The sequence below is a fragment of the Oryzias latipes genome, chromosome 6 (assembly GCF_002234675.1).
Source record: "Oryzias latipes chromosome 6, ASM223467v1".
NCBI lineage: Eukaryota > Metazoa > Chordata > Actinopteri > Beloniformes > Adrianichthyidae > Oryzias > Oryzias latipes.
Genome location: NC_019864.2, coordinates 13,594,245 through 13,621,959, shown reverse-complemented (window position 1 = coordinate 13,621,959; position 27,715 = coordinate 13,594,245). Strand labels below are relative to the sequence as shown.

At 39.5% G+C, this 27,715-nt stretch overlaps 1 protein-coding gene across 10 annotated transcripts; it reads right to left on the bottom strand.

Moving 5' to 3' along the window:
• Nucleotides 1–20: 20 nt before the first annotated feature.
• Nucleotides 21–27,134, bottom strand: LOC101175076 (CUGBP Elav-like family member 2). Of its 10 annotated transcripts, XR_002873401.1 has the most exons (14): nt 26,956–27,133; nt 17,327–17,523; nt 12,729–12,811; nt 10,768–10,816; nt 10,333–10,485; nt 8,720–8,799; nt 7,464–7,625; nt 6,850–6,913; nt 6,285–6,422; nt 5,949–6,071; nt 5,305–5,481; nt 5,034–5,180; nt 4,375–4,552; nt 21–3,452 (listed from the first exon to the last, which is right to left on the bottom strand). XR_002873401.1 is itself a non-coding variant. In XM_023955687.1 (13 exons), the coding sequence occupies exons 1-13, from the start codon at nt 27,066–27,068 to the stop codon at nt 4,425–4,427; spliced, it is 1,602 nt and encodes a 533-aa protein (XP_023811455.1). In that variant the 5' UTR covers nt 27,069–27,134; the 3' UTR covers nt 21–4,424. The 10 variants fall into 10 exon arrangements, 9 of the variants coding, with proteins under 9 accessions (XP_023811455.1, XP_023811453.1, XP_023811454.1 ...); XM_023955687.1 differs by having other exon boundaries at nt 21–4,552; nt 5,949–6,059; nt 26,956–27,134; XM_023955685.1 differs by having other exon boundaries at nt 21–4,552.
• Between the last annotated feature and the right edge of the window lie 581 nt (nt 27,135–27,715).

The following is a 27,715-nucleotide window of genomic DNA, read 5'->3' as shown; positions in this document are numbered from 1 at the left end:
ACAAACGCACAACAACACAATTTATTTTAGGGGAAATGGTTTAATTTGGAGACAGAGGCAAAAGAAAGAAATAAACCACACACACCACACAAACATTGACCAAAAAGAACACAGCCATTTAGCTACACACTTATGGGAGGAGGAAAAAAAACAACAGAAAACCTCAAACTGGGAAATTTAAAAATAAAAAGGGAACAAGGCTCAAACTAAATTAACCTTAACACTAAGACAATTTTCCACACAGGTTGTAAAGATTCATGACCATTTAAATCAAGTGGCGAGCACAAATACCAACATGTAACTTACCACAATTTAGAGGATCCCAACCCTCCCCAAAACTGATCAACTAAGTAAGGAACACGTGGAGATCCAACGGAAATTCAAATCAAAATCAGGCATCTTTTAGAGGTAAAAGCAAAAGAAAAAAGCTGATGCCAACAACAGGCTAAAGCAAAGAACTACTGAAGGCGAGGACTAAATTTTTCTAAACCTCTTTTTGTGTTCGTTTTCCTTTAGTTTTGGATATAAAAAGCTTCACTGGTACAAAATACATATGAACAACAAGTTGTAGAAATTTGAGAGCCTGTGTATGTTTTTATTCTAACTCCACCCAGACTAAAACAGATTTTGTAGGCCATATAGAATACAGATCACATCAAGATGCACTCACTTTGGCTTTCCTTAAGACAAAACATCTACTTAATTATTGGTGAAACATAAAAACAAAAGTCCTACTGATTATCTGACAAGAAATAAAGTCGTTATTTTTTTTAGTTCAGATCAAGACAATATATAGAGATGCAAAGCTACCACACTGTCAAAAATAGCACTTCAGAGTGTGAGGAACTACACTAAGTGATTGTTAGAGCGGATTGTGATGGAAGCCCCTGAAGTGAGTGCGCCTTCCTGCCAGGACTGTACATTGTGCTTTTAGTTCTTAGTTTCAACCTCACCATGAGCCGTTTTCATTTACACCTGCAATTGTGTTTGCACCCCACCCCACCAGATCTTCACGGGACACCCAAAATTTGGTTCAAAAAAACAAGAGAAGACCTACAGTACACGCGTGTGCACTCACTAAGAGAGACATTTAACCTTCAAATATATAGGGAAGTTTATTGTTTATCTACAAGTATTTTAAAACCAACTGTTCAAATGGAGTACATCACATTACACATTTACCAATAACTCAACACAATTAGGGGGAGAAAGGGGACATTAGCAGTTGACAAGAGCTTTCATGACATTGGCATTTACAGACCCAACAAAATTAAGAAAAATGTAAGGAAAAAAAATTTACTGCAGCAATCTCTAAACAAAGGCCTAATAAGAATGTGTAGGCAGTTTCTAGACGTATATATTTATATATATGGCACTTTGAATATTGTATTGCATTTTGATAGAAAAAACACTGTAAAAAGCACATGCCCACATTAAAAGAGAAATCTTGTGGTACCTTGAAAAGTCCGGGATCAAAACCACGCACGCCACAATCCGCAACTGATTCGCTCCCACAAATTGTGCTTAACTCTTTACAAAACTAATATTTTCCTCCAGTAATGTTTCAAATTTGGTACCTTTATATTTTTTTTTCTTCCAAACTATGGATTTTAAGAGAACAGCACAAATAAAAAATAAAAATAAAAAAGATGAATATGGGTGTAAAACTGCAAAAATTGGTTTAGTTGTATGAGAATGGCTTCACACACAAACAAAAAACTAGAAAACACATACACCCTGAGTTTACAACTCTTTAGCGCCACCAGGTGAGCAGTTTCTAGGAACCCTTGGTTGTGGGTGAAGTGGGTATTTTAACAGGGTCGTCACACAAACAAGTCGCATGGTGGAGAAAATACCACCCTGCTAAAAACCGTGTAAACTTTTGTGCTGAATAATGGAATGTACTCGTAAACCAACACAACTGTGGTGGATTTAGTCATTTCGATGTGATGTGTACAATTGACGCAGGAAGTCACTTCGAGAAAAATAAAAGAAAGACTTAAAAAGAAAGCAAATGTGTGTGAAAAACATGCAGACCTACAGTGTGTGATCTCTTCTTCAGGGGCTCCCACAATTGCAACCACTGCAAGTGTTTGTGTTGCTGCATATGCATTTCTATCTACGTGAAAGAAAAAAATGGTTACATCCCTAAACCAAACCAAACACACAGACAAAATAAAAACAGGATTTGACACGTGAGCACTTCAATGACAGAGTTCTAGCATCTACAGGATTCACAATGTAAATCGTCTTTCATCATGAGGCAACGAACCCAAAGTGAGACGTTTTAAATTAGTCACAGCAAGTTAACGCGTACCGTAGAAGCTAAATACTTCTTTAACACAGGAAAATCATTTGCATTCAAAAATGGGATCTTTTGTGTTTTTTATTTGATCAAAAGTCAAAATTTGAAAAACAAAAAAACAATCATGGTAGAGGATTGTTTTCCATTGTTTAAGGTATTTAGAAATTAAACAGCTTGAGACCTCTCTAAAAATGTCAAACTAAAGACCCCCCGCCCCCTTTCCCAACACAGATGACGTTACAACATAAAGTCTACAAAAAAAACCCAAAGTTGTGCCTGGGTTCTGTTAGTTAAACCTCTATAGATTCAATGATATAAAATATAGGTAATCTAAATGTGCATTTAAACCACAGATTGTCTATTTGTGAATCAGTTCTAAAAAAGTTGACTCATGTAGGTAAACATTTCTCTTCAAAGAGGAAATGTACCTTTTATTGTGCCATCAGTCTAAAAGGAAAAATGAGGAAACACACTGGAGAATTTTGCAATTTGTAAAAAAAAAAAAAAAAAACAATTTAAAGAAAAAATACTGGTTTAGTCTTCACATAGCCCACGTAATGTAGAGATCAACACAGATCACTGAGAGGGATTTTCCTGGTCACTTTGAAAAATGTTGGAAAGTGGTCTGTCTTTGTTTTGTTTTTTTTCTCTTTTTCCTTTTTTCTTTTTAAAGAAGCCAACATATTGCTAATGGCACCAAATAGCACAGCTGTGTGCCAATCCCTGTATTTAACTTTCAAGTGAAACTTTACTGAGAGGTAAAAAGAAAAACATTAAAACAAAATAACAAAGCTAAATTAAAAATAAGAAATTCCACAGGTTCTTAAAACATTTGCAAAACAAAACAGAAAACAAGCTCTCTTAAATGAATTCCAAGCAGTTTTCACATTGATTGCTTGACCTCTGCGCCAGTCACATTTCCTCACAAAAAGCAAAAAACAAGAAAACGAATGAATTTACATGCAGAAAAATCAGGTCGAGCTAAGGTCAGGGTCAGTGGGTGGCCAGGTATTGGTCAGGCGAGCTTAGAGAGACATCACAGACAATGGTGGGATGATGAGGCCGGGAAGGGGGGGAGTTGGCTTGGCTTTTAACATCATGAAGACATGCTAGGCTAATGATGAGCAAACAGGCATGGAGATTTGTTCTAAAAAAGCAACAAAAGAAAAGAGGAACAAAAACACGAAGAGAGGAGAGACAGAACAGAGAGAAGAGAAAGTTAGGGGTACGGCACAAGAATCGTTTAGCCATGAGGCACAAAAAAACAAAACAAAAGTAACACTAATCACCACACAGAGTAAGACAAGAGTCAACAAACGCGCCCCCCCCCCCCCCCCTTCCGATACACAAAAACAATACACAGATTTAAGGAAGTGACACCACCAGGACATATGGCAGACTGACATGCACATACTGTACACTTGGCACCCAAAGAGATCCATCTAAAGCCAGCCCTTTGTGGGAGACTTGGATGGATGGAATGACTGGATGTTAACAGAGGAAGGGAGGCAGCCTAGCTCAACACAACTGGGATAATAGAGTGAGCGGTGGGGGAGGGGGGGGCAGAGGAGAGGTAAGGCGATGAAAGACTGAACACACCAAGACTGCAGCATTTTCACATTAACGATCAACAAATGACGGACAACGTAAAAAGCCAAATGCAGGTTGAAGCTCTGGGCTTCGGGGTCAACGCCGCTTTAGACCTTTAAATACAACTGATGCTAAATCAACCTGTCTCGTTTGACCTGAAGGCAATGAGGCGGCAAACCGGATGTTCTCTACTAAATACAAGACACCAATACCTTCAGCGAACACTGACTCCAGTGATAGTCATAAATAATCATATACATTAAAATATTTTCTCAGACTCAAAGTACATGACAAAACTGCAGGAATGAAATACAGCAAAATGCAGAAGGATCATTGCAAACTTTTTTCACCTCTTTTTTTAATTTAATTCATTTTTTTTGTGTGTGTGGAAAAGGGTAAGTGTCCCTCCTGGGGTGTGCTGTTTTCCTTTACCCCGCTTAGTCTCTGCTGTGGTGACCTTGGCTGGAGGGTGAACTTACCCTAGCAGTGCTAGCATTAGAGCTGGGAAGGGGGAGACCCCTGGTGAGGATCAGTAGGGTTTGCTGTCGTTCTTGGAGCGTTTCAGCTGAACCTTCAACCTCTTCATGCCGATCTGGAAACCATTCATGGCCTGGATGGCAGCCTGCGCAGACACAGGATTGTCGTAGCTGACGAACCCTGAGAACGGAGGCAGAAGCGTGCGTTACGCACAGAAACACAGCGACCGTCACTCAGAAATAACAAACATCAAACCCCAAGGAAATCAGGAAAATCTGAGTAGAAAAAAATGCTTGTGCTGCAATTTTATGAGACTTTCCAATTAAATTCAGTTTCTACAGATATTTGAGAAAACCTTCATCCCAATTAGCAGACTATTTGAATTAAAGCCATTCTTTAAATATAAAAGTCAACAGATGGAAGTAGAAGTCCAGGAAAGTTCCAAAATGTAGCAAAATTAGTGCCTTTCCAGATAAAATGTCCGTTCTTGTTCACTTATTTTGTTAACTAAAAGATCTTTTGTCACTTCATCAATGCACATGGGCTATGCACATTTCTGTAACAAAGACTTGAGTCTACTGAATGCAGATTTTTCAAAACAAAAGTGCGGCGCAGCATGCCATACATCTGTAATGGCTTAGAAATTTACTGAGCTCCTCACCAAAGCACTTGCTCAGATTGGTCTGTTTGTCAATGAAGACTTTGGCAGAGACCACATTTCCAAAAGGCATGAACATCTGCAGAAGGTCTTGGTCCCCGAACTCCTGCGGCAGGTGGTAGATGAAAAGATTGGCGCCCTCTGGCCCTACTCCATTTGTGAAGAGAACCAGGGGCTTAAGTTACAAACGGGCTTGGACTCACAAATCCAACATGCTGGTATAAAAGTTATCTGACATTTGTGAGCTGGGTGTGTGTGCTAGGCATCTGCTCACCTTCTTTCTGGCTGCCAGCTATGCTCTGCTGTATGAGAGTCTGGCTGTAAAGTGAGGGCAGGGCAGAGGCTGTGTACTGCTGCATCCCTGAGTAGGCCTGCGTCAGAGCGTCCATGGAGCTGGCAGCTGACCCGTTAGCCATTGAGGCTCCCAAGCCACCATTCATAGCCCCCATACCTGTAGTGCCAAAAGAGCTTTCTGGTCAAGATTTTGGAACCTCTAGAAACTCTGGAGCTTAATAGAATAAAGAACAGGAGATTTTTTTCATTTTTTAGATCAATTGCTATCGCTCACAGCATACCCATAGAAAAAAAATGACCTATGACCTTGATATTTCATGCAGCTCAACTGCGTGCGCCGTACAAATTTACCCATTAATCAACCATAGGGCAGTTGTGACTAAGGCTGTAATCCATAAAAAACTAAAAAAAAAACGCTTTTCAGTTTCTAAACCAATTGTTTTTTGGAAAGCTCACGTGACCACAGACATAGAAATATTACAGCCTTTAGACTAATAAAAAATGGTTTTAAATCGACACTTTAAAAGTACAATGTCTGCAATGTTGCTTACTGACTTCGAGGACTTTGTTGCATTTTAATTAAGGGTCTGAATTACAGCCAACTAGAAAGCGCTTTTTTCTTACCACTGACGCTGCTGGTTAGAGCATTAAGGTTGTTGAGGCCCACAGAGTTCCCAGTTAGACCCTGTAGTGTACCGAGAGATGCCAGAGTGTTCATGGCAGCGCTGGTCCCTGCTGTTGAGCCAGCTGCCAAAAACAAGGCAATTCATCAATTCTACTTAAAAAAAAAAAAAAGTTTTCATAAATGAAGCTGCCAAAAACTTGCAATATTTTCTGTATGGCTGATTTCATTAAAAACAAAACAAAAAAAGTGTCATTTAATATATAAGAAGAAACCAGACAAAAACACAATCATCCAGTTCATCCAAAGATAAAGACGGGAGAGAACAAAACCCACACCTGGACTGGCCAAAGCCCCGAGGGCTCCACTGTTTGTAGAGAGTGCACTGGTTGATGCTGGGCTGGCAGAACTCTGGGCTGCAGCTGCAGCTGCAGCCAGCGTCGCCAAGTTCTGCAGCTGAAGAGGATTCACACCCGCTGAGAGTGCAAAGAAACAGAAGTCATAATCAGCCACGTTTATGGTTATATTCTCAGATAAATCCAGTTCGGGAAAACCTTTGTTTATTGCGTCAATTTGAATTTCACTTAAGGAACAGAAACGGTTTTCTTCTGTCAATGATGGCTGTACTTAGGACAATGTGAGCAATTTATATTATCCTAACATTTCAGCACAATCCTAAAACAAAGTAGCTGCACAAAATAAAGAGCAGAAAAATAACTGCATCCTATTCATCAGACCCCTTCACATTTGATGGAGGATTCTGACACACAGAACTGACTGCTTTGTTGATAAACCAGCAGACATATTTGCGTTACTGTATAAAAATCACAGCGTTGCTAGCTTGAGAAGTACATGTTTTCATATTGACCGAACTGTGGTTTCACATTGAGGCTAAACACTCACCTCCTAGCCTCTGTATGCTATTGAAACTGCCTTGGTTACTGGTGGAAGTAGCCTGTTGGAGCAACTGTTGACAACAATAAAAGAAAAGCAGAGTTTGAAAAAAAAAAAAGGCCAAAAGGATTTTTAATTTCAATGAAAAAACAGCCTACTTGGAATCTAAATTAAAGATACATTTTTTTATTGATTACAGGTTATCAGGGCAAAGGAAAAATGTTTTTTTTTACCTTTAAAAATATCTCATTTGTGTTGAACAACAAATCTATTTACCTTTAAACAAAAATGAATTCTACTGCAAATATAAACTTTTTTTGTCTTTATATCAGACAAAGCGCTCATTTGTTCTTGTTTAAGTCACATGAACCTTTGGTCAGAATTAGAAAATACACATTCAAGTCACAGGTTTGTTTTAGACTGAGCAGAGAAAACCAGTTCATAGTTTAGGCTGAAGTTAAAGAAAAAGATAAATATCTTTTAAAAACAAACCATAAATAATTAAGGCTGCACAGCTTTTGTAGCTGTTAAGTTTTCCATACCTGAACATGGTTTATAGAAAGTGGCTGTGAGCCACATGGGGATACAGGTGTAATTACACAGTCCATTTGAGCAATACTTACAGCCAGATACTGTGGCGTGAGTGTCCCCAGCCCAGCCAGGTTTCCCCATGTTGAGGCATTGTTAAGCTGCTGAATCTGTTGCACCAGCTGCTGCTGCAAGCGCCGCTGCTCCTTATCCCTCTGTGTGTCGGCAAACTTCACTACCAAAGGGGAGGAACAACCCTGGAGCACCAAGACAAAAAAAAAAAAAGAAACAAAACATACAGATGAAACCACTTCCACCACACTAACATTAATTAAAGGATTTGTTTTTTTACAAGGTATTTTTGAAGTAAAATAGGAAGGGGGAGGGGGGCATTTTTGTAAGACCGTTTGTATTCATAGCAAATCTATGACATTGAGGACAACTGCCATGCAGAGCAGAGCAGAGCAGAGCCAGGCCACATTCCAAGAGAGCCATGGGAAGATGGCGCAAAAACAGTCCTTTCAGCGCTCTGCGGAGCTGAACTTTGTTTACAAAAAGCACAGAACAGATGAACATTTAGAAACAGACACTCTAACAAGAGAATGTCAGTAGACAATAAGGGGAAAAATGCAATACAATACACACAACCTTGCAAACAGACATCACATATTGTTCAGAGACGCATGGACAAGGCATGCGGTGCCGAAGTCCGCGAGTTAAAAGCCAGACAAGGACCAGGCTAGATTGGGCAAATGGCTTTTGCATCAGCAGCACCTCCCATGGCGACTTAAATATTAGGGAGGATGTGATATGGGGAGAATAGGTGGACCCCCCCGCTGAGGGGGCCCACATTTACTCTTGTAAAAAGTGTTTAGTTTGGTTGAGCTTTCTAATTAGATTTGGTCTGATGCTTCACTGGGAGCCTCTGACCTAGCTGTTCAATTATTGCTGCTCTACTTGCAGAAAGAATCCACTGGTTATCTGGGACCTCAGCCCCAGTTTTTTGAAGAAATCTAATAGGATGGCAGCAGTAGCCTCAATTTATTTTTGTTAGCCTATATTTGAAGCAGTGGGTCTGTTTCCTTGTGTTTGAAAGATAGACAGACTCACAAAGAGAATCGTGTTACTTTAACCAAAAAATACAGTTAAATAAAGTCTTGGGTCATGTCAGCTCAGGGTGTGAGATCTGAAATATTAAAAACAGTTGGCAAATAGATTTAGTTCTGTACATGACCGAAACTCGGCAGAATTGATGCCATCGTGTTTGTCATCCTTTCAACACAAGGGGGCAGCAAAATGTATGAGTGGGGGGAAAAGGGAAATGAGAAATAGGTGCTAAGGGGTACAGTACCTCCATAGTTTGAGAGTGATGCATGGTTTTGATTGCATTCTGTGCCATTGCTCTGGTAGCAAATGTGACAAACGCACAGCCTGTAGGGGAGGGAGGGAGGGAGGGACAATAGGAGAGGGGAGGGGGGAGAGGGAGGGGACAAGAAGAAACAAAACAAGACAAAAAAAGGATTGGACAACTCGTTATGAATCCCCAAAAAAAGGACATTACAGTACAGAGAATGCCAACTCCAAGCACACAGAACCACCCTTACTGGTTAGCACATTGAGAAAGAACACAACGAGGAGAACATTAACACGTGTCACATAAGCGCAATGATCGACGCAATAACTCGCAGCCAAGAGAGGCTTGACAAGGTGATGTCATGGAGAAACACTCAACATGATTATATACACATAAAAATGCAGACACCTACACACAGATCAGCTAAATAAATAAGCCCTGCCAACATCCAAGGCTACAAAAGCCCATTTTCTTCCTTAATTGTAGGAACATCGTGTACAGAAGAACACAAAATTAAGGCTCAACTGTCTCATTAGGGGAGGATACTGCATTCCAGCACTCAGTGCTAACTTGTGCTTTATGCAGAAGAATCAGTGACTGGCTAATTCCAGCCTTTTGCCGTTTGTGATGGAGGAGGTGGTACAGGAGGAGCAGAGCCCAGTCGCCTGCCAGCTGAGCCTACGAACACCAGCAGCTAGCAGTTGCCAAGGCGACAGCCAACTGAGTCGCACAGCGAGTGCAGCGGCCCCTCACTTTGAGATGTGGGGGATGAATGGCACAGTTATAAAGGGACACACTATGGGGATGAAAAAGGTGCGACTGATGGTAAACGGCGAAGCACTTGGGAGGGGGTGACGGGGCTCAACCCTTTATGACCCACCGCCATGCAGGAGCGCACGCTTTGACAAGCTGTACGGACTGATTTCTACATTCATACATCCCACTTCTGCTAACATACCAACTACTTGGGTCATAAAAAAGGGATATAACAAAACAGATACATGTGTAATCTATATTAAAAAATTACAGCAATGTAATTTTAAGTGATATATCCTAATGTTAAAGGTTTTTCTTTTGTTACTGACCAAAATAAAACCCTTCATCTAAAATACCACTTTTAAAAAACAGTGGAACCCAGTTTCTGAGTTGCCTAGATAACAACTGTATTTTTTATAACAGTTTTATTTCTTATAAAGTGCTGCAAAAATGTGGTGAAAAGAAGGCATTACATTTCAGGTGCAGTTATGGGATGTCATGCTGGAACATGATCACCAGGCTACAAACACTGTTGTAACTATACAGTTTGTGTGTGTGTGTGTGTGTGGTTTTTCCCTCAGATGTGTGCAGACCTTGTGGAAATGACTGCCTTCTGCTAAATATGACAAAAATGCAACTCTTCCAGTTTTCATCAATTTCCAGTTCCATGTCAAAGGACTCCTCTCTCTCCTAAAAGGCTGCAGACTGTCTTAAAAATAAATATGTGGACAGTACCCATAAAGGGTTAAATCAAGTAAGGAGGGACTTGTATGAATACTTTATGAGAATGTCTTCTCCGCTGGTCTGAAAGTGGTGGTTTTGACGGAGTACTTTTAAGCTAAAAGCACACCCACCTCTGCTCTGACCGTCTGGCCCCCGGAGAATTCGGCACTCTTCGATCTGTCCAAAGGACGAGAACATCATTCTGACCTCGTTCTCGCCGTACTTCTTTGAGACCATTCCAATAAAGAGTTTTCTGTCTTCCACCGCTGAAGAAAAGGAGAAAACTGTCACACAATTAGGCACCCTACTACATCCTTGTACTTCAACAATTCTTATTTACTCTTAAACTCTCAGGAACGTTTTTTATTTGCAATGTTCTTGTTTTTCATGCGTCTCCAACTTTAAAAATGTTCTTTCAATACCATTAACATTAAATTTTATTTTAGAAAACTGAATTTCTGCCGTAATTTTGCTTCAAAGTCGTACCTTTCTCAAATATTTAAACATTTCTCTAAATAAAACATTTATTTTTCCTTAATCCCAAACTCAAATTCAGAAACACATACCAGTTGTTTTCTCACTATCAGCAGGTTTCATCTGAATAGGGTGATGCATCTGAGGAGGAAAACAAGCAAGCATGAATAATAGTTTATACAATATCTAAATGTGGTAGAAATGCTTATCACAAGTGCTTTTTTAGACAAACTGTTGCATTTTTCAGCAATCATCCTGTTTCATTGTCCACCTGCAGGACAAGCAGCCTTTTCTGCTGCCAGATTCAGGGGGTGGGGTGGGGGGCATATAAGAGCTGGAGGCATGGAGCAAACTCCATGGTCTCCCATTTCACTTTCAGCAGAAGTGTAGACTTCCATTTGAACTTATTGATTTTGCTTTACAACACCCATAATTTCCTCAGTGATTATTTAGCAACAAGATAAACAGACATGCTGCATTGGCAGTGCTTTCAAATGCACTGTAAAGTTGAAATGATGCCACTTCGTCCTCCAACTAATCAGAAAGAAGCCTTCTCCTGATTTTACTAGAATAAACATGCAGCTCCTTCTTGAGCATGTTCCATTAAAAACTGAAAAGCTGCTTGATCTGTCATTGTGGGACTTAATATAATAAAGGAAACCTAAACGGAAGTAGAAAAGAAATTATTTAAAATTGACATTCTGTGTGGACGTAAAAGAGAAAATGTAGTCAAACACCAGAACAGTCCACGTCTGAAAAGTGTTTTCTGAGGGCCTGAAAGAGGAAAAATAGACAGATGGCCCTCTCAGTGTGTGGACTGGCTGGCATTGGTGACCAAGAAAAGGAAGGCAGAGAAGGAGAGAAAACCAAAAGAGAAACAAGCTTTTTCCCCTAGCATGCAAGGCAGTCAGTCACCTGCAATGGATGCCAGAAACAGTGGGAAGAGGATAAGGATTTGGGTAGTGAGGTGCTGAACCACACTTAATTTGAAATGTCTGGTTGACAGATCGTCTAGTAAAAAGAGCTTGAATTGTATAGCCAACCTGATAGGCTCATTTATCAATCCAGTTCAATATTTACCTGTAACCTCAGTGACAGCAACTCCTCTTAAACTAGACTTGAATGCCGTTTTAATTCCCAGTGGAGGCTCTTATTGACCAAAGAGTCAACTAGAGTGATTTACAGGCATAACAGACATTGGGGATTAAACAAGCTACTGCCTTTTTTATAGCGGAGTTTTTGATTTGAAAGACGGCCACCTTGAGAGACTTCAATATGGTCTTTAAAAATTTGTTTTTGGAAAAAGTAAAAAAAAAAAGAAGAATATAAGGTAGGTAAAGAGTTTTAGTACAATTACTAGTTTCTTCACATTAAATATAAAAACTTTAGTGTTACATTTCCTTTTTTTCCCCTAATGTTATTTTGCTAAGTTGCGTGAAGCACTTTGATTCGGCAGCAGGCTGCTCCCTCTCACTCAAACACCTCTTTCAACACGGCATACTTTGGATGAATATAAAAATGTTGCACAGGACAGGCACGCCCGGGGAGAGCTGTTGTTGCCAAGTACATTTAATACACTTTTCTAAAAAGCTTTGGCAAACTGTTTAAAAAAAATACAAATGTACCGTTCTTTTTAAGAAAGATGCTTCAAAATTTGACAAAAAAGTAGGAACATTGGTTCATAAAGGTAATGATCCTCATGAGACAATGATTCAAATCTAGACACTGTTATGGGAGACGTAAAATATCAGAAAAGGAACAGAGCATGGAAATAAAAGATTTTCTAAAATAAGGGATTATGTTGTGTTGGAAAAGAAACCAAAATATTCTTGATTTAGCATGGTAAATTTTCACCTGCATTCCGTTAATGGTTGGGTCAGCTTTGCAAAATTTAATTTAGACCCTTTCCTCTGGTTTTTGTGATAATGGAAGCCAAGGAATATGACGAGCCAGGCAGAAGCTCAGTAAACCAAGAGCTCAGTATTGGCTAGTCTGCATGGTAGTTGCAGGGGGGCTCATGTAGCTAAAAGCAGCCCATGCTGTGCTTACTCACCCCACTTAAGGTCTTTATGTTGTGCAGTGCATTCTGGGCCTCCAGTGCAGCTTTTCTTGTATAAAAAGTTACAAAACAGCATCCTGCAGAATCAGAGAACAGGGACAAACAGAAGGAAGGGAGAAGGAAACAAAACATTAAAACACTGAACATAGAGACATTTAATGCAGCCCCCACCCCAACGGCCATTATAAAACAAAATGGATGCAGGAGTGGATGAAAATATAGTCCCCCCCCCCTATATGTGAGAAACATGTGACGAGGTATTCTTGGCACCAACCATGTAGTTTACAGCTAAGACACGGAGTAATGAGATTTCAGGATGTGACAAAGCCAGAGATGAGCCTGTGGCTAGAAATGTGTCAATAGACACTAAAGGCGTCAACGCGTCCCAAGACTCAGTACTTTTAACAGAATATCACCAGATTACATAGGAATTCAAAAACACATTTATACATATGGCACGATAACGGCACAAAGGAGACAAAAGGGAGAGAAGGAGGAGACCGGGGAGACGATGGGGGAGGGGGATACAAGAACTAAAGAGCGAAGCGGAAAGAAAGCCTCTCATCCTTCCGTCCCCAGCAGACCGCCAATGGCGTTCAGGCCTGTCAGTTTCACTGGGTTGGGGAAGTGGAGCACTGCAGAGTCTCTGACCTATATAGTCTGTATTCTTCTGTTACTGGCACTCCCACGCTGACGGGAGGGAGGCTGAACTCTAATGTGCATCAAGCTGCACTCTTCTCTGCTGCTTAAGCCCGGACCACGGTTTAGCAGAGCTAAATAAACACCCAGAGAGGCGTGATAATCAGATATTTTCATGGCCTAAAAAAGCAACGACAAATACGATGTTTCCTGCGTAATTTTGTGGAAAAGTAAATGAATTGGCAACAATTTTAACAAACCCAGGAACAAAATAATGCAAAACTAATTAAAAAAAACATCACCAAGCCATTAAGTATTTTAAGAAAAAACTCAATCTAAAGAAACAGCAAAAGTGATCAAATGGTTTCAACGTAAACTAACCCACTACAGACAGCTCGCATCAAGCCTGGTTTTTATCCGAATACATTAACATCAAATTAACGTGTCAATAGGCCATCACAGCTAAGAAAGGGGGGGCTCCTACCTTTTAAGAAGACCTTTGATCGCCTCCCCATCCTTAATAAACTGCAGTGTTAAGGGCATATTCACATACAAATTATTTTTTTCCCCCTAAATTCTGCTTTGAACACCTGAATGTTATACAACCATTTTATTAACGAGCCTTTATAAAAACCTTTTAATGGAAATTGATGCATACAGTTCCATCCATTAATGCTTGGAAGCTCTAAAAATCAGGTCCCAAACAATAATTAAATAAAATAAAAATCAACAGGCTTCAAGTAGTCGTAAGAAACATATGGTCATAAATGTGGGTCAAATTATGATCAAAAATTAAACATTTAGACTTGTTAAGTTGTTTTTTTTAAATCAATCTTTTATCTCTATCCTCATGTGTAAAAACTAGCACAGTAAAAGGGTCCAGGAATGATAACATGTTTTAGTAATGACTTAACTGAATAATGACACTGTCACTCGATGTGATTACTGTCCCCCAAAGAGCAGCCATCACTTTACTATTAAGTTATCAAAATGCTCCTACCAGCCAATAGCAGCCTAAAGCTTGGGTATTAGTATGGCGGCCCACAGGCCACATCTGGTCAAGGACCATCATCTGAGTGACCCAGAGCACGTTCAATTCTAATAGTAATAAAATTTTAATGCATTAAAAAAATGAAGCACCGTAGTTTCAGCCTGCGAATGCAGCATGTCGGGTAAGTGTAGTTCTTAAAAAGTAAAGTCCCTTCCAAAAAGGAAACTGACACAAGTCAAGTATCAACTTAAAAGCAATGCTTTTGGAGCTATAAGAAACCTGCCAACACCAACAACATGGACCCATTTCTTAGCGTTCTATTAATTTTTAAATCTGTTTTAACAAACGGCTGTTTTGCAGAGTTCTGCCTGCCATCATTAGCATGCCTTTAGCACACATAGCCTCCCTTTAAATGCTCTTTTATAAACATAAAAAATGTCTGTTTGGCTGTGCAAAATTTTGAGGTTTGAAATCTGTCCCGAATAAAATTGTGAGAGAACAACGTTGATGTACAACATGTATGAAGCTATGGTAGCATGTGTTCAGCAACTGCAAACGCGCATTTATCTAAGAACATCCATAGTCCACAGCTAGAATTTATTCCACTAATAAAAACTTGGATACATTTAATTATCCGTAATATTATATAAACCAACAAACAAACAAATCATTAATCTTCCTGCAAAATATTTTTATGGTTTGGAAGCTTTTGGTTTTCACACAAATTCAAGGACAAAGACAAGAACACGATTGCCAATTTTTTTATGTGCTTGTGCTCCAAGTCAGGTAATTAAAATATGAGAGAATGTCCAGTGGTTCTTGATTAGCATCTAGTACTCTCTTTGGTGTAATTTAGCATTTCAATGTGTGGAAGAAATATGATATTTTTAAATATATTTGTCAGAAAGAACAGAATCTGAACTGGAAAGTTGAAAAAGTTCTTGGTTAAAACTTGGAAGATGTCAGAGAAATAAGCAGACACACTCACTTTTACCTTAAACTTTTAAAGACTATGCTAAATTAATCTGGTTCATAAAGCAGAGATCCATTAAGCCTCAAACTGATATGGTTAGAGAAAAACAGTAACTAATGCTTAATGCTTGTTTTGTTTTGTTTTTTCTGTCCAGAAAGTGTCTCATTCAAGACTGCCTATCTAGCATCTAAAAACCATGTGCGATGTGTCTTTATAACAATACAGATATTGCAACAGTTTGTTTTATATATATTTCCCTGCTAAACATAATCCTATGTCACCCTAAATATATGCTAGATCAAGTTGACGATTTAAGTTGATGATTTATCACCCAGTTTGAGGAGTTTGATTGGTTGGATTCATGGAGAATTTCAAAAGAAGCTTCAGAAGTGCATTTTTGGCTAAGATAGGACAGCAAAGAGGTTTGAGGCTCCCAAAAAAAATTGATGGCAGGCAGCAGTGGATGTGGCATTTCTCCCTAGACAGACACATGGCTGAAAAGGTTTTGTTTGTTTGCGCTGCAAGGACAGTTTTGTAAGCAAAAGGTGAAATAAACCTGGATTTTTCACAAAGCTGCCTCTGAAATAAAGATTTGCTTGACTGGATGACTGCTTGTGAGGCAGACGACCAGTGTTCAGCTGTTCACTCAGCAACGTTTTTATTGCAGAACACAGACATAAAAATGAACACAGGAAAAAGAAAAGCTGCCAACACAGCAAGATGGCCCCCCACCATTCATAGCCCTGAACTCTTGGACCGCCAGCTGCACCCAGAGTTTTTGAGACGTGCAACGCAATCTTGGCAACTTCACCATTATGATACACACTGTTCAAGTATTTGGCTCCATAAATGGGGAAGTGATCTGCGATGAAGAATAAGGCTGTAGCAGAAAGCTGTACAACACTTGTGTGTGACGTTGCTCTGCACCATTTTATAGTTTTACAAGATGGTAGCATGTTTAGAAAAGGTCAAAGGTCAAGCAAATATTGCTGCCATCCACTGGAAATGCAGTTCACCTTATTTGTTAATAATAAACATTGATTTTTGAAGATCTGATGTCAGACTTTGCAGCCATATTGCTATGCCTCTATAGGTCAACTTTAAAAGGATCCCAACTATTTTGGGGGTTTTAGATATAAATGCTGAAAAAAAGCACAGAAGTCTCCAATAGAACAAGACCAGATTATGAAAAGTTGGAGTTGTGTTGAAGGTTTATTGAGTTTTTGTACATGCTGAGGGTCAAAAACTGTTTGAAAACTTAAAGAAGGTCCAAATTAAAAAATAAAAGAATGTGCACCATTAACTTTGCATAAGCAAGTCTTAATGGGGCCGATGAGACAAAAAACCTCAGAGATGACCTTCTCTATAGTTTGAACTATATCTGCATTTGAAAGCATTGGAATAATTAAATTACACATTACTTGGTTTCAGAATAAAAACTTACTTTCATTTAGATTAAACTATTTTAACATGCCTTGATTTAGAAAGTTAAAATACAACATGTATACGTTTTCTCAAATCCAATGCACAGGGTGGGCATCTCATAAGGTTTCAGTGTTATCCGGCTTAAACACATCGGCCACAGCAGGCCTCATCAAGCTGTGCAAAAGCTTGATAGCTGTTAAATGTCTGGTCTTCAGCATCTCCGGTCCTTCATTTTTGTTTTAAATGTTACACAGCTTTGATCTATTCATCAAGCTCTACAGAGGCCCAATAACGGCCCACATTCCAGTCAGGTGTGATTGGGCAAAGAAAACAGGATGAGGGCGCTATGGTCCCGGTTCTAGCTTCCTCGTCTCACCCGTCTATATTTACTTGCCTTTATATTTCCTAAATTGCTATTCTAATTAATAAAAAGTATAGCAACAAAGACTGCAGTACTGTCATAAAAACAACCCAAGCTCATGATCAAATCTAAGCTGAGCCCAGCATTTACCAGCTGTATCATAAGAAATCACAGCACAAGTCTATCTGGACCCATGAGCGTACCTTTGCTCTGAGGAGGATTCTGGGCGCGATCACGTAGAATGTTGATCTGGTACACTGCTCCAAAGGGTTCAAAAAGCTCTTTTAACTCAGTTTCTGTCCAGGAGCGTGGAATTTGTCCCACAAACATCTTGATCGCATCTGGGTCCGGCTGGTCCATATGCTCCAGTGACCCATTCATCTTGTTGCTGTTGCCGTTGCTGAGGAAAAAAAACGAAGGCTTGAATTATGTTTCACAGTTAACGATAGGGTAATAGGCCATAAAATATATGATTAATGTATACATTTTTAATAGGTAATCTGAAAGGACATTGTTGATTTAGTTAGATTCAATAACAAACTAACACTGAAGCCATTTGGCATTAGAAATTTCAATGACAGCTGTTCGGTCTCCCATTTTAAAAGTGCAACAACAACAAAATATACAAATATATATTATCACAAGAAAAAACTACTCAATTAACTTTTCACCAACCAAATAACTTGAGGTTATCAGTCAGCCATTACAGAGCAATCACAATATAAACGCTTTGAAACAGATATCCTCTGGAGTTACTAATCTTCCTGTTCTAAAACAATTACAGCAACACATTTTCAAAAAGACTTCTACAATAGGCCAATTTTAAAAATAGCTAATGGATTTAAATAACATGTGAAACTATAAATAAAAATTGTTTAAGTAAAGATTGTAATGATGGTTTAATCTATTGATTCTCAGTTTACAACAGCTTAATTAAAATCACTGATAGTTGGTTAAAACAAAAAACAAATGACATGTTTAGATATTTATGTTTTTTTCCTTTGGGACAATTAATAACCATACTTCAAAATAAATAAAGCTTTCCTTACTCAAGCAGAGGCCCAAACAATTCCTGTTGCAGATAAAAATGTAAAACAAAAACCTGAAACGGCAGTTTACTGGTGTTGGGATAGATTTATGTAGCAAAACATGCAGGAATGGCTGTTGTAAAGAGCACAAGACAATTTAAAAAACAAAAGCCAAAAATGTAAATAAACCTTCAGAAATGTTTACAGACCTTTGCACACGAGACATCCATCTCTTACAAAATGACCCCAGCCGTTCTGCAGAAACACTAAACTCCTTGAGGGACTTAAATGACATGTTAAGTCAAGTTATCTGCTGTTTTTCCTGAAATTCAATTCTTTAACTAACAAGAAACACTATAGTGTTAGTTGATGTTATTCCTTAAAACAAGTACAAGCAGCTTCCTGCCAGTTGCCTGGAACAGAAACTGAAAACAGCCCTGAAGATCTGCAGACACTGAGCAGGCAAAGACTCGGTGTGGTATCTCCTCCTCAGGCGCTTTGGCGATGGTACAGAGAGTAACCTACGGCTGCTTCACCCCAGCAGGGGCACAATCACATATTGTTCGCCCATGCTGGAGAACACTATTCACCGTTCCTCTGTAGCACAAAGGCTACACAATGGGCTAATTCAGAGAGATGGTTTGCGCTAGAGGCTTCATCAGCCAAGATCACGGTCCTGGTGTTTGACACTTGCTAGATTTCCCCATTACCTCTGTGACGCCATTTTAGTAATAATAGAAGAATAGAAGTAGGCCTTTGCTTCGTCACTTCAACATGAATAAAACACTTTTTTTAAGTCAAAATCTCTGAAATACATTTTACCCTTGTGCCATCTTATGGGGCCCAGATAACCCGACCCTTACATAGACGTATCCCTAGCAAGACACAGGTGGATAAAGGTGAAGAGGATTTCATGTAATCCACCTTCCATGTAACCAGTGAAGATCATAAATCACTCAAGAAAAAAAAAGGTTTAGTGCACTGACTTAAAGTGCCTAGGATAGCCCAAGGGTTACAATCCACAAATTTTCCAAAAACTGGAAAAACTTCTCTTTACCTTAAGAAACTGTAGGAATTAAAAAGAAATATTGCTGAGATCAAAATAATTCCAAAAACTGGACATCTTTTGTGAGGAAAAACATTTGAAAACCTCATTCAAAATTTGCAAGTCACGTGACTTTTGCGCCATCATAACGCTTGTCAAATGATTCTAAGACGCAAATACTTTGACCAGGAGTTCCTCTTAAAATATTGTGATCAGCATGAACAGCTATCCACAAGACTAAGTATCTCTGAATCTAGACTCCAGTGGTTAAAAAATTCTCTACCTTCCTTGAAAAAAGTGCTGAATTCAGTTTGCAGCAACACATGAATCATCGCTGAAAACAAGAATGAATGTTACTGTTTTTAGCAGATCCATTCAGACTGTAAACTTAAAAGGTTTATTATCTGAAGATTTTTCCATTTCATCTTCCCCTCCAAACTCACTACCAACAATGCAGGTCAAGCTCAACTGCAATGGCACCGTGCTATTTTTAAGAACGAGCTGATGCAGCATTGACCACCTGTTTGGTCAGTAATTTCTAAAAAAGGACAGGTGCTGGTTTACAGAAGACATCCCCTTTGGACTTTTACCATATAGACACATTTTGTTAATATTTTCAGGTTAAATAGTCTAATAAAGTTTAAAGAAAAGTCCAAAATTCTGCTAAAAAAGTTCCTACTTACAGCAAGAAAGAATATTATAATTAGTATTATTTTTGCAATACTGATTTCAATCATGATATTCTTAAAAAAAACTTTGAAAATGAGCATGCACTAAGACCAACAACTGGTTTTAATAAAAAGATTCATTTTGAAAAATTGTTAAAGAATACCACTGTCTTCCATCACTGAATAGACATCTAAATTAATTTGCACTAAATGTCTGATAAATTGTATTAAATGTCAAATCCTTTTCATTTTACTTTTGTTGCTTATCTCTATTGCCCAATCCTTAAAACAATATATGGCAATCAACACAGAAGCAGCAAGATGTCATCTACTTGTTGGTGCATTTGGGTTCCCTGTTGTGTGTTTGTTTTGTCACTTCAAATAAAAATTACCATCATTATATTTAGGTTTTGGGCAAAATAGGATTATTCAAGGGTGGCACGTCAGTTTTAGTCTGGACAGAAATTGATCCGTCATTTCTACATAATAATCAGGGCAGCCAGCAAAGCTAGAACACCACAAGCTTCATGCAAAGTTCTCAAAGGCATTTACCCACAATGTTGAGTTCTGGTCAGCACTTGAGCCCTGTTCCATTTGCTGGATGACCAATTCTGATCGATTCATTTAATGGAACATGTCTGTACTATCTAATCAATGTATACTTTAATCATACTTTTAAAAACACAGTATCAAGGATGCTTACTAAAAAATGTACTAGAAAGTTCTGTTTTTTGCTGCTGAACTGACAGTAACCAGACCATGTGTCACCCTTAAGACATGCTCATTCTTTCCCTCAACAAAAACCATTAAATTGGAGTCACATAAAATTTGAAAAAAATTTTTTAAAATGCCAATTTTTAAGTTGACTGGATCGTGTTGCAGTACCAAAGATTTTAAGGAATGCGACAAAGCAGACAGTTTCAACCAGTTAGGTCTGCAAAAACTGACTTGATCAAAATATAGTTGGATCATTTTTATGATCCAACAATTCTACCTTGACCTACACATTGAGAGCATAAACATGTATTTAAAAGTTGATGTACATAACAAATAAAAGGAAGGGATCTGCTCTGCTCAGTAATTGGCAGACGTCGATGGTGAAGTCTTCAGCAGTGCTTCCATAAACAGCTCTGCCCTGTCCTAGCTCACTCAAGACGTCCCTCAGCAGCTGACAAGTCATCTAAAGCCAGAGCCATGACAGTTGCACGCTTATTGCAGCACCAATCATAAAAAATAGGTGATTTATCTCCTTCATGCGTGTCCAGCTGATGAATTCTGACACTACGTACATACCAGAGACACCTTTACTGTGCCTGTAATAGAAGGAATGCCAAACCTCAGCATGTCTGACCAGCCAGTTAAATGTTGGTCTCAAAAATAAGATGGCTTAGGAATGAATCACCTAACATTTTTCACGAAACTTTAAGAAATGTGTTGATTTTAAGATACTGATCATAATATACTCAAATCGACGTCGGGATGCTAATATTCTTTATTACAGAACACTACAGTAAATGATTGCCATTCTTGATTCTGTGATATATCTGATGATCATGTGACTTAAAACAGAGGAATGATAAAACGCTGTCAAAAATCCTAGCACACAAGTATTGCATCAAAAAATCTAGGACAAACTGTTGGACCTGTTGAGATGGGAGGTAACGGAAAAAGGCTGAAGCTCTAGCTTGTTGCCACTTGAAAAAAAAAGCAAGTCGCACATGCTTATGACCTGCTTTCTGCCATACAAGTTACAACTATGACTATGTTTTACAAATGTGTCATCACTAAAGGAAAAGCAGAGGTAAGACCGATTGGTTGACAATAAATATACAATTTTTGCAATAGAAAACCTATTAAATCTTAAACAAGAGTATTAATGTATCACTAGTAGTGGTAATATTGTTGAACTAATATTCCGCAAAGGTACTGCAAACTTTCCAAAAGCAGCGTTCCTGTTAACATCCAAAACTAGTTGCTTTTTTTTTTACCATTTAGTCAATGAAAAAAAATGTTATTCGACTTGTGTATATTTAAAAATTGAGCTTCAAATGGAAAATAACTAGTATGATTATTAGGGAAGATAAACTTCTGAGACTGGGATAATACCACTGGCAGCTATCAAGAACAACATTTCATTTGTAATTGAGGTCTTGGCTACAGGAATAGACAGAACATTCTTCGAATGGCTAAGTTTATCTTTATCAGCTTTATATCAGGATAGAATGATTTGTTTGTAACAGGCCAAAACAGACAAGGTGAGAATATACACTAAAACATTTGTCTGTTAAAATATATACAAGTTAAAAAAAAAACATGAATATTGCATCTTTATTTTCTGTAATAAAACCAGACATGCTCAACTATCTCTTAATAGGAGTACGTGTTCATGCCATAAAGGTCCTTTAGTAAGCAATTGTGTGTTCTACAAATTTACAGAATGATTGGGTGGATCAAGAGTTACACAAGCATGGGAAATGGTTTTATTTTGTGAATCTTGAATCTTTTTGTGGCTTCTATGTTTATGACGGTCGGATTGGTTAGAAATCTTCAAGGTCAAGCGTGTGGTCTCCAGGCCAGCAATCATCGTGCCACAAAAGCAGCAGGAGCACGAAACAGGTGTTTTGACAGGTGTTTGAACTAAAGCCGAAATTATTAACTTCTGCGATAAACAGCTCACCGGCCAAACCAAAAGGATGCATTTCACACTTAGCTTAGCGGCTTACCACCACGATCACTCTAGAAGCTGGGGGAAATTATTAGAGCAAATATCTGTACATCAGTGTCAACAAGCAGAAATACACTCTAAAAAGCCAACATTGGTGAGAGAGAGAATGAGGTGCACTAAAATAACCCAATAATATGTTATGGCTATTTTATCTGCTTTTATGTTAAGTGCTTTGTGTTTTTAACCAAAATGAAAGGCGCTTTACAAATCAATAAAGTTTAAAGTTTGAAGAATAGGCATTGTATAATTGTATAGAATTGCATTTTCATCGTTGTAGTACTTTATGTTTGACTTTAATAGTCATACAACCAGGTTTAATTTTCACAGTAAAACTCTCAAGGAAGGACGGAGTTTCACAACCACACCTTAAGTTTAACATAATGCATTACTTTTTTACCCCATCGCTGGTGGGCGTTTAACTCTACTGGTTTCGAACAAGCTTATCCTAAAACCACGAGAATGCACATTTCTGAACCCGTTTAATCAAAAAACAGATGTGTTTTTTAAAAGTTTTCCTGGTTCAACAGGCTTTCACCCGGTAAAAATGGGTTGAACAGGAATTTTGGTGTTCCCCCACCCCCCTTGTTTACATGCCCTGTCACAAGATCTCCATTAAAGGTTCAATAATGTTGCGAACCACGTTTTCTGTCGTTGAGCAAGAACGTCCAACATGGACGGGAACACCTCAGTCTGTCTGTGCTGCTGCTGGCCGTGTTAGCGAGAGGGTGCCGAAGGGCAAAGGCATAGAAATGTCTGAAAACAATACTTGAGAATAGTGTTTAATGTTTGCCGATAGAAATGCGGAACTTCAAACTCAAAGTTGAGATTATTATCACATAACCCACCAACATTTTAACGGCTTTTACGGCTAGAATGTATCTGTTGGTCACAGTTCCAATCGAAAATGCACATTACGGTACTGTGTTTGCACAGCAACGTTTTACATAAAGTTAAACTTACATTCGGTTGGTCAAAATTGTTTTTCTGAAGTGATACTGAAACGTGCGAACTCCGGAAGCACATGTCACTTGACTATAGCAGCGCCCCGCGTAGTGTCGAATAACATTGCTAGCTAACTGCGTTTACCCTTCCAATTGTACGTTTTAGTTCATACTTTGCTCATTTACGACTGGAGATAGCGGTTTTATTTAATTTATATTTTTAACGACAAAATTAGTCACAAAAGTCTAACTCCAGGTGAGCGACTTGTCGCCGCTCACTTTATTAGCACCGTTAGCATTCCGGTAAGCTAACATTAGCCAACTCGCGCTGAACTGTTTTTCGGTTTTAAAAACGGTCCGCGCGTTAACAGGCAAGCGAAGTTACAGAAAACCACAAGCGAACTACTTACATTGTGTCGCTCGAAGTCAAGAGCCGACTTTCGGTAAGCGGGAGGAAATCCAGATTGTACGTCGTAGTCATGCTCAAAACAACGTCGAACAACAATGAGGAGCGACGCCTGCACTGTGAGACACTTCAACTCCTGCGAGAAGACGAGGCAGAGCAGGTGCAGGGAGGGGGGCGTCCTCCGCTCTCAAAGCCGCATGAGAAATAGAGAAGGAGTGCGCGCGCCCCGGCGAAGCTTCTTCCTCTTTATCTCTTCCTCCTCTCCGAGCGGAATAAACACGAGAGGCGAGCAAGTTTGTCAAAGGCCGGCGAGCTGCAGCAAAGCAGAGGCGTGGCTTCAGCGGCGAGAGTGGAAAACACAAGCTTGGAGGAACAGCTCAAATTCTCCCCTTCATTTAAAATCCTGTCTGTCCCAGTAGAGTCTTCCACAGACTTCTTCTCTGACCTAATTTCACTTCGTTATCATTATGTAAAAACTGCAGCCTTGCAACATAGAAAGACACATCCAAAAAACACAGACAGGGCAGAAAACGCTTAACCTTTTTGCTTTTTTAGTTAATAATTTTTACTAGCTAAAAAATAACTCGAAGTGTTTATTCGATTAATTGGATATTTTGAAAATAAATCAACATGTTATTAAAGACCCACTCCAATGAAAATCGTGTTTTCAACAAGTTTCTGTGGTATTTTCCTCACAATGGAGGACATATATAAAGAAAATGAAGCTTAAATTTAGTTTCTGGTTATTTCTGCAGGCAAAGTGTTATGAATCAAGGGTAAATGAAAAGAATGCAGTTTGAAAGGGCCTGTAGAAGTCACAAAAGTGACATTGGGTTGACCACAAGTTTCCTGTTCCACTCCATTCCAATGCATTCGCTTGTAGACGACTAGATCCGTTTATGTCTTCATTCCATCCATGTACGTCTGGATAACTCCAATATTTCTTTATTTATGTATTTATTGGATAGCTCCAACATTGCTCACCGATTTAATTGCACTCTTAATGTTATGTTGGTGTAGTGGGGGGCTGTAAACTAGTGGGGAGAGTGTGTAAACGAAGGGATGATGGGAAGTCAGGGCAGGCTTCTGATGAACTGCCGCTCTCCAGAAACGACGCAGCTTTTAAATGTTGCCTAAAAACAACATAATTGTAATTAAAAAACCACTGGAAACGCTTTTTAAAAAGCTCAAAAGATGATTGGAGTGGGATTTTGTCAGATTTACCTGTATTATGTGCATAAATGTTGTGGTATGGAAGTAAACTAAAAAAAAATCCCTGAAGGTTTTACATCTATAATTTGAGATTCTGAACGGAAATTACTCATGTAGCACAAAATTTGAATTTTTGCTTCTTTCCTAATAAAATTATAAAACGTACATGGATTTATGAGTAAAATGGGATTATTTATTGGCCTACAGTACAGATAAATGTAAAAAAAACAAACAAGTATCCTGCCTATCTACAGGTTTACTTTTCCCCTGGGTCATAGGTCATATTCCCCTTTGTGTCGGGTTGCTGTTTCTCTGGGGGAGGGGGAGCCGATCTTTCTTTGTTGTGCTGGACTTGCAGGGCGAGGCCTCCCTGTATGAGGGGGGAAACAGAGGGGGAGCTGCTGTTGTCAAGTGCTGTTTGCTACAGCCATAGAGACAGGAGGGGTCTGGCCTAATTATCCAACCATTTATTACTGATTCGGCAGCTGCGCCGTCCCAAAAATATTATTCATCACAGCGAGCGCCAAGGAACAGCTCATTGACGAAAAATCGGACTTAATCCTTGTATCCATAGCAATCCCATCCTGTTGCCGAAGTCGGCTGTGCTGCACCGAACAGGGTCTAAAAGATTTATGTGCCTAATGTGATCATGCAAACTAATTTTGCCATACGTTTAGACAATCATCCGAGTGCATATTACCATTCAGCTTGAGGGGATGCTATAAAAAGGTAGTGTCCGCCTCTGGAGAATTCTGATTCATTAAAATGGAGGACAAAATACAATCAAATCTTCCGCAGCACTCTTTGATTTAGTTGGAGCTGGATGCTTCTTTTAGTGGATAGAAAGCATCAGGAATTCTTCCTGCTAGATGAGCACAATACTCAGTCGTCAATTTAGCAGCATCTGTTTTCTGGCATCTAGCTGCTCTTCCAAGAATCGTATTAAAGAGTGGATTCCATAGAGGCTGATGTCTAGTTGCTGGCACCTTCTAATACTTAATTCCTAATCTCCGATTACTGCATTGTAATCTCATTTTAATCCTCCGAATGTACCATGCTTTTGTTGTTTACATCAAGCATGTTTTACTGTGGCACTGAAGTCCCACCGTTATTGTCGTCCTCCCTGAATCTCAGTGGACAACTGGGTCAGCTTCCAAACCCCAACATCTACTTAAAGGCAGACTTTTTCCTGTAGCTTTGCCTCCCCCCGGAAATCACTGATAGAATGGCGACTGGCTGGGGGGGGGGGCTCTCAAAATGGAGAGATTGAACTTCATCCTGCAGTGTGCCGAGCACACACAGCACTCAGGCTCAATGCTACAACTGACTCATGCAAATATCCTGATGCATGTCAATGTTTGGCCTTTGTGTTTCAAAGATAGTTGAAACGTTTCTGTTGTTTTTGTACAGCGAGTTTTCAGCTGGGGCCAGATTCCAAAGAGAACTGTCAGTGGGTTGAGCGACAAACACTGAAACCTTCATACGCCTGTCCCTACTTGCATTTCTTAAAAGTATGTGAGCCTTTAAGCGATGAGAGGAGGTAAACGTTAAGACATGACAGCGCTGTAGAGCTAGAACCACTTTTTTTTTTTTGCATCTTATTGCTCTGGTTAAAGGGAGATGAGAAGTAAAAAGCAACAGAACTTCTCATAACCAGCAGACACGCTTGGTCATCATGTGAGAACATCTTAATTTGGAGACAATACACCCCGTGACAATGTCCAGCCCAGACAAAGAGGCCGTCCAAGCGCGGGTCGCTCCACAAAAAGCTCGCCCAAATTTGAATAAGGGGCCAACCCCGACGTACCTCATAGGCAGGTCCTCATTCCTGACAGAGATCCCAGCCGCAGAGGGGGGGCAGCGCATGCTGTTGGCATACAGACTCTGCACCAGGGCCAGCTCAGAAGAGTGTTCCAACATTGGTGCTCTGGAAAAATCCGCCCGCTGCAATGGACACTTTCTTCTCTTTTCCGTCGTTCACCTATGCGATTCTGTGCTTTTTCTCCCTCTCCCGCCCACCCTTTCTCCTCGGTTTAGTGCAGCAGAGTGGCGCCCACCCCCTTTGCTGACTGTGGTGGCTGAAATAATCCTCTCTGACAGCTCATCGTGCGCTAATGCATTGTGCAGCCTGCGGCAGCCCGGTTCACAGACTCTAAAGCTGTGTCCATAGCAGCACTTTGGCACTAATTGACACCCATATTTGGAAAACTTCTCAATATTGAGCACGGGTGATTTATTCTCATTGTCAGCGAAGGTAAAATGCCAAGAGATCTCATCCCAGTCCAGTTCTGGTTCTGTGGATGTTCAAAGAACAGCACCAAACACTGTAAGTTGTGGGCCTTAAACCAGTTTTATTAGTAAAACTTGTGAGGAGTGAGGAGCACATCTTCACAGACTGCAGGTAAACAGTAGTCACTCTTCCCAGGTATTAAACTGGCTTCATAACCTGACTGTTGATGATCTGCAGGATAACTGAGTTTTGACTGCCTCACATCACTCTGATCATGAGAGGATAAAAACGACCTTTCAGCTTGCGCGCAGGCATCACAGCAAAAAAAAAACAAAAA

Coding starts and splice junctions, on each gene's coding strand:
- LOC101175076 (XM_023955685.1), bottom strand. CDS start 27,068: ATGTTGGAACACTCTTCTGAGCTGGCCCTGGTGCAGAGTCTGTATGCC. Junction 12,812..17,326: donor GAATCCTCCTCAGAGCAAAG/GTACGCTCATGG, acceptor CTGATTCTGCAG/GATGCTGTTTTGTAACTTTT. Junction 6,072..6,284: donor CGGGGCTTTGGCCAGTCCAG/GTGTGGGTTTTG, acceptor TGTTTTTGGCAG/CTGGCTCAACAGCAGGGACC.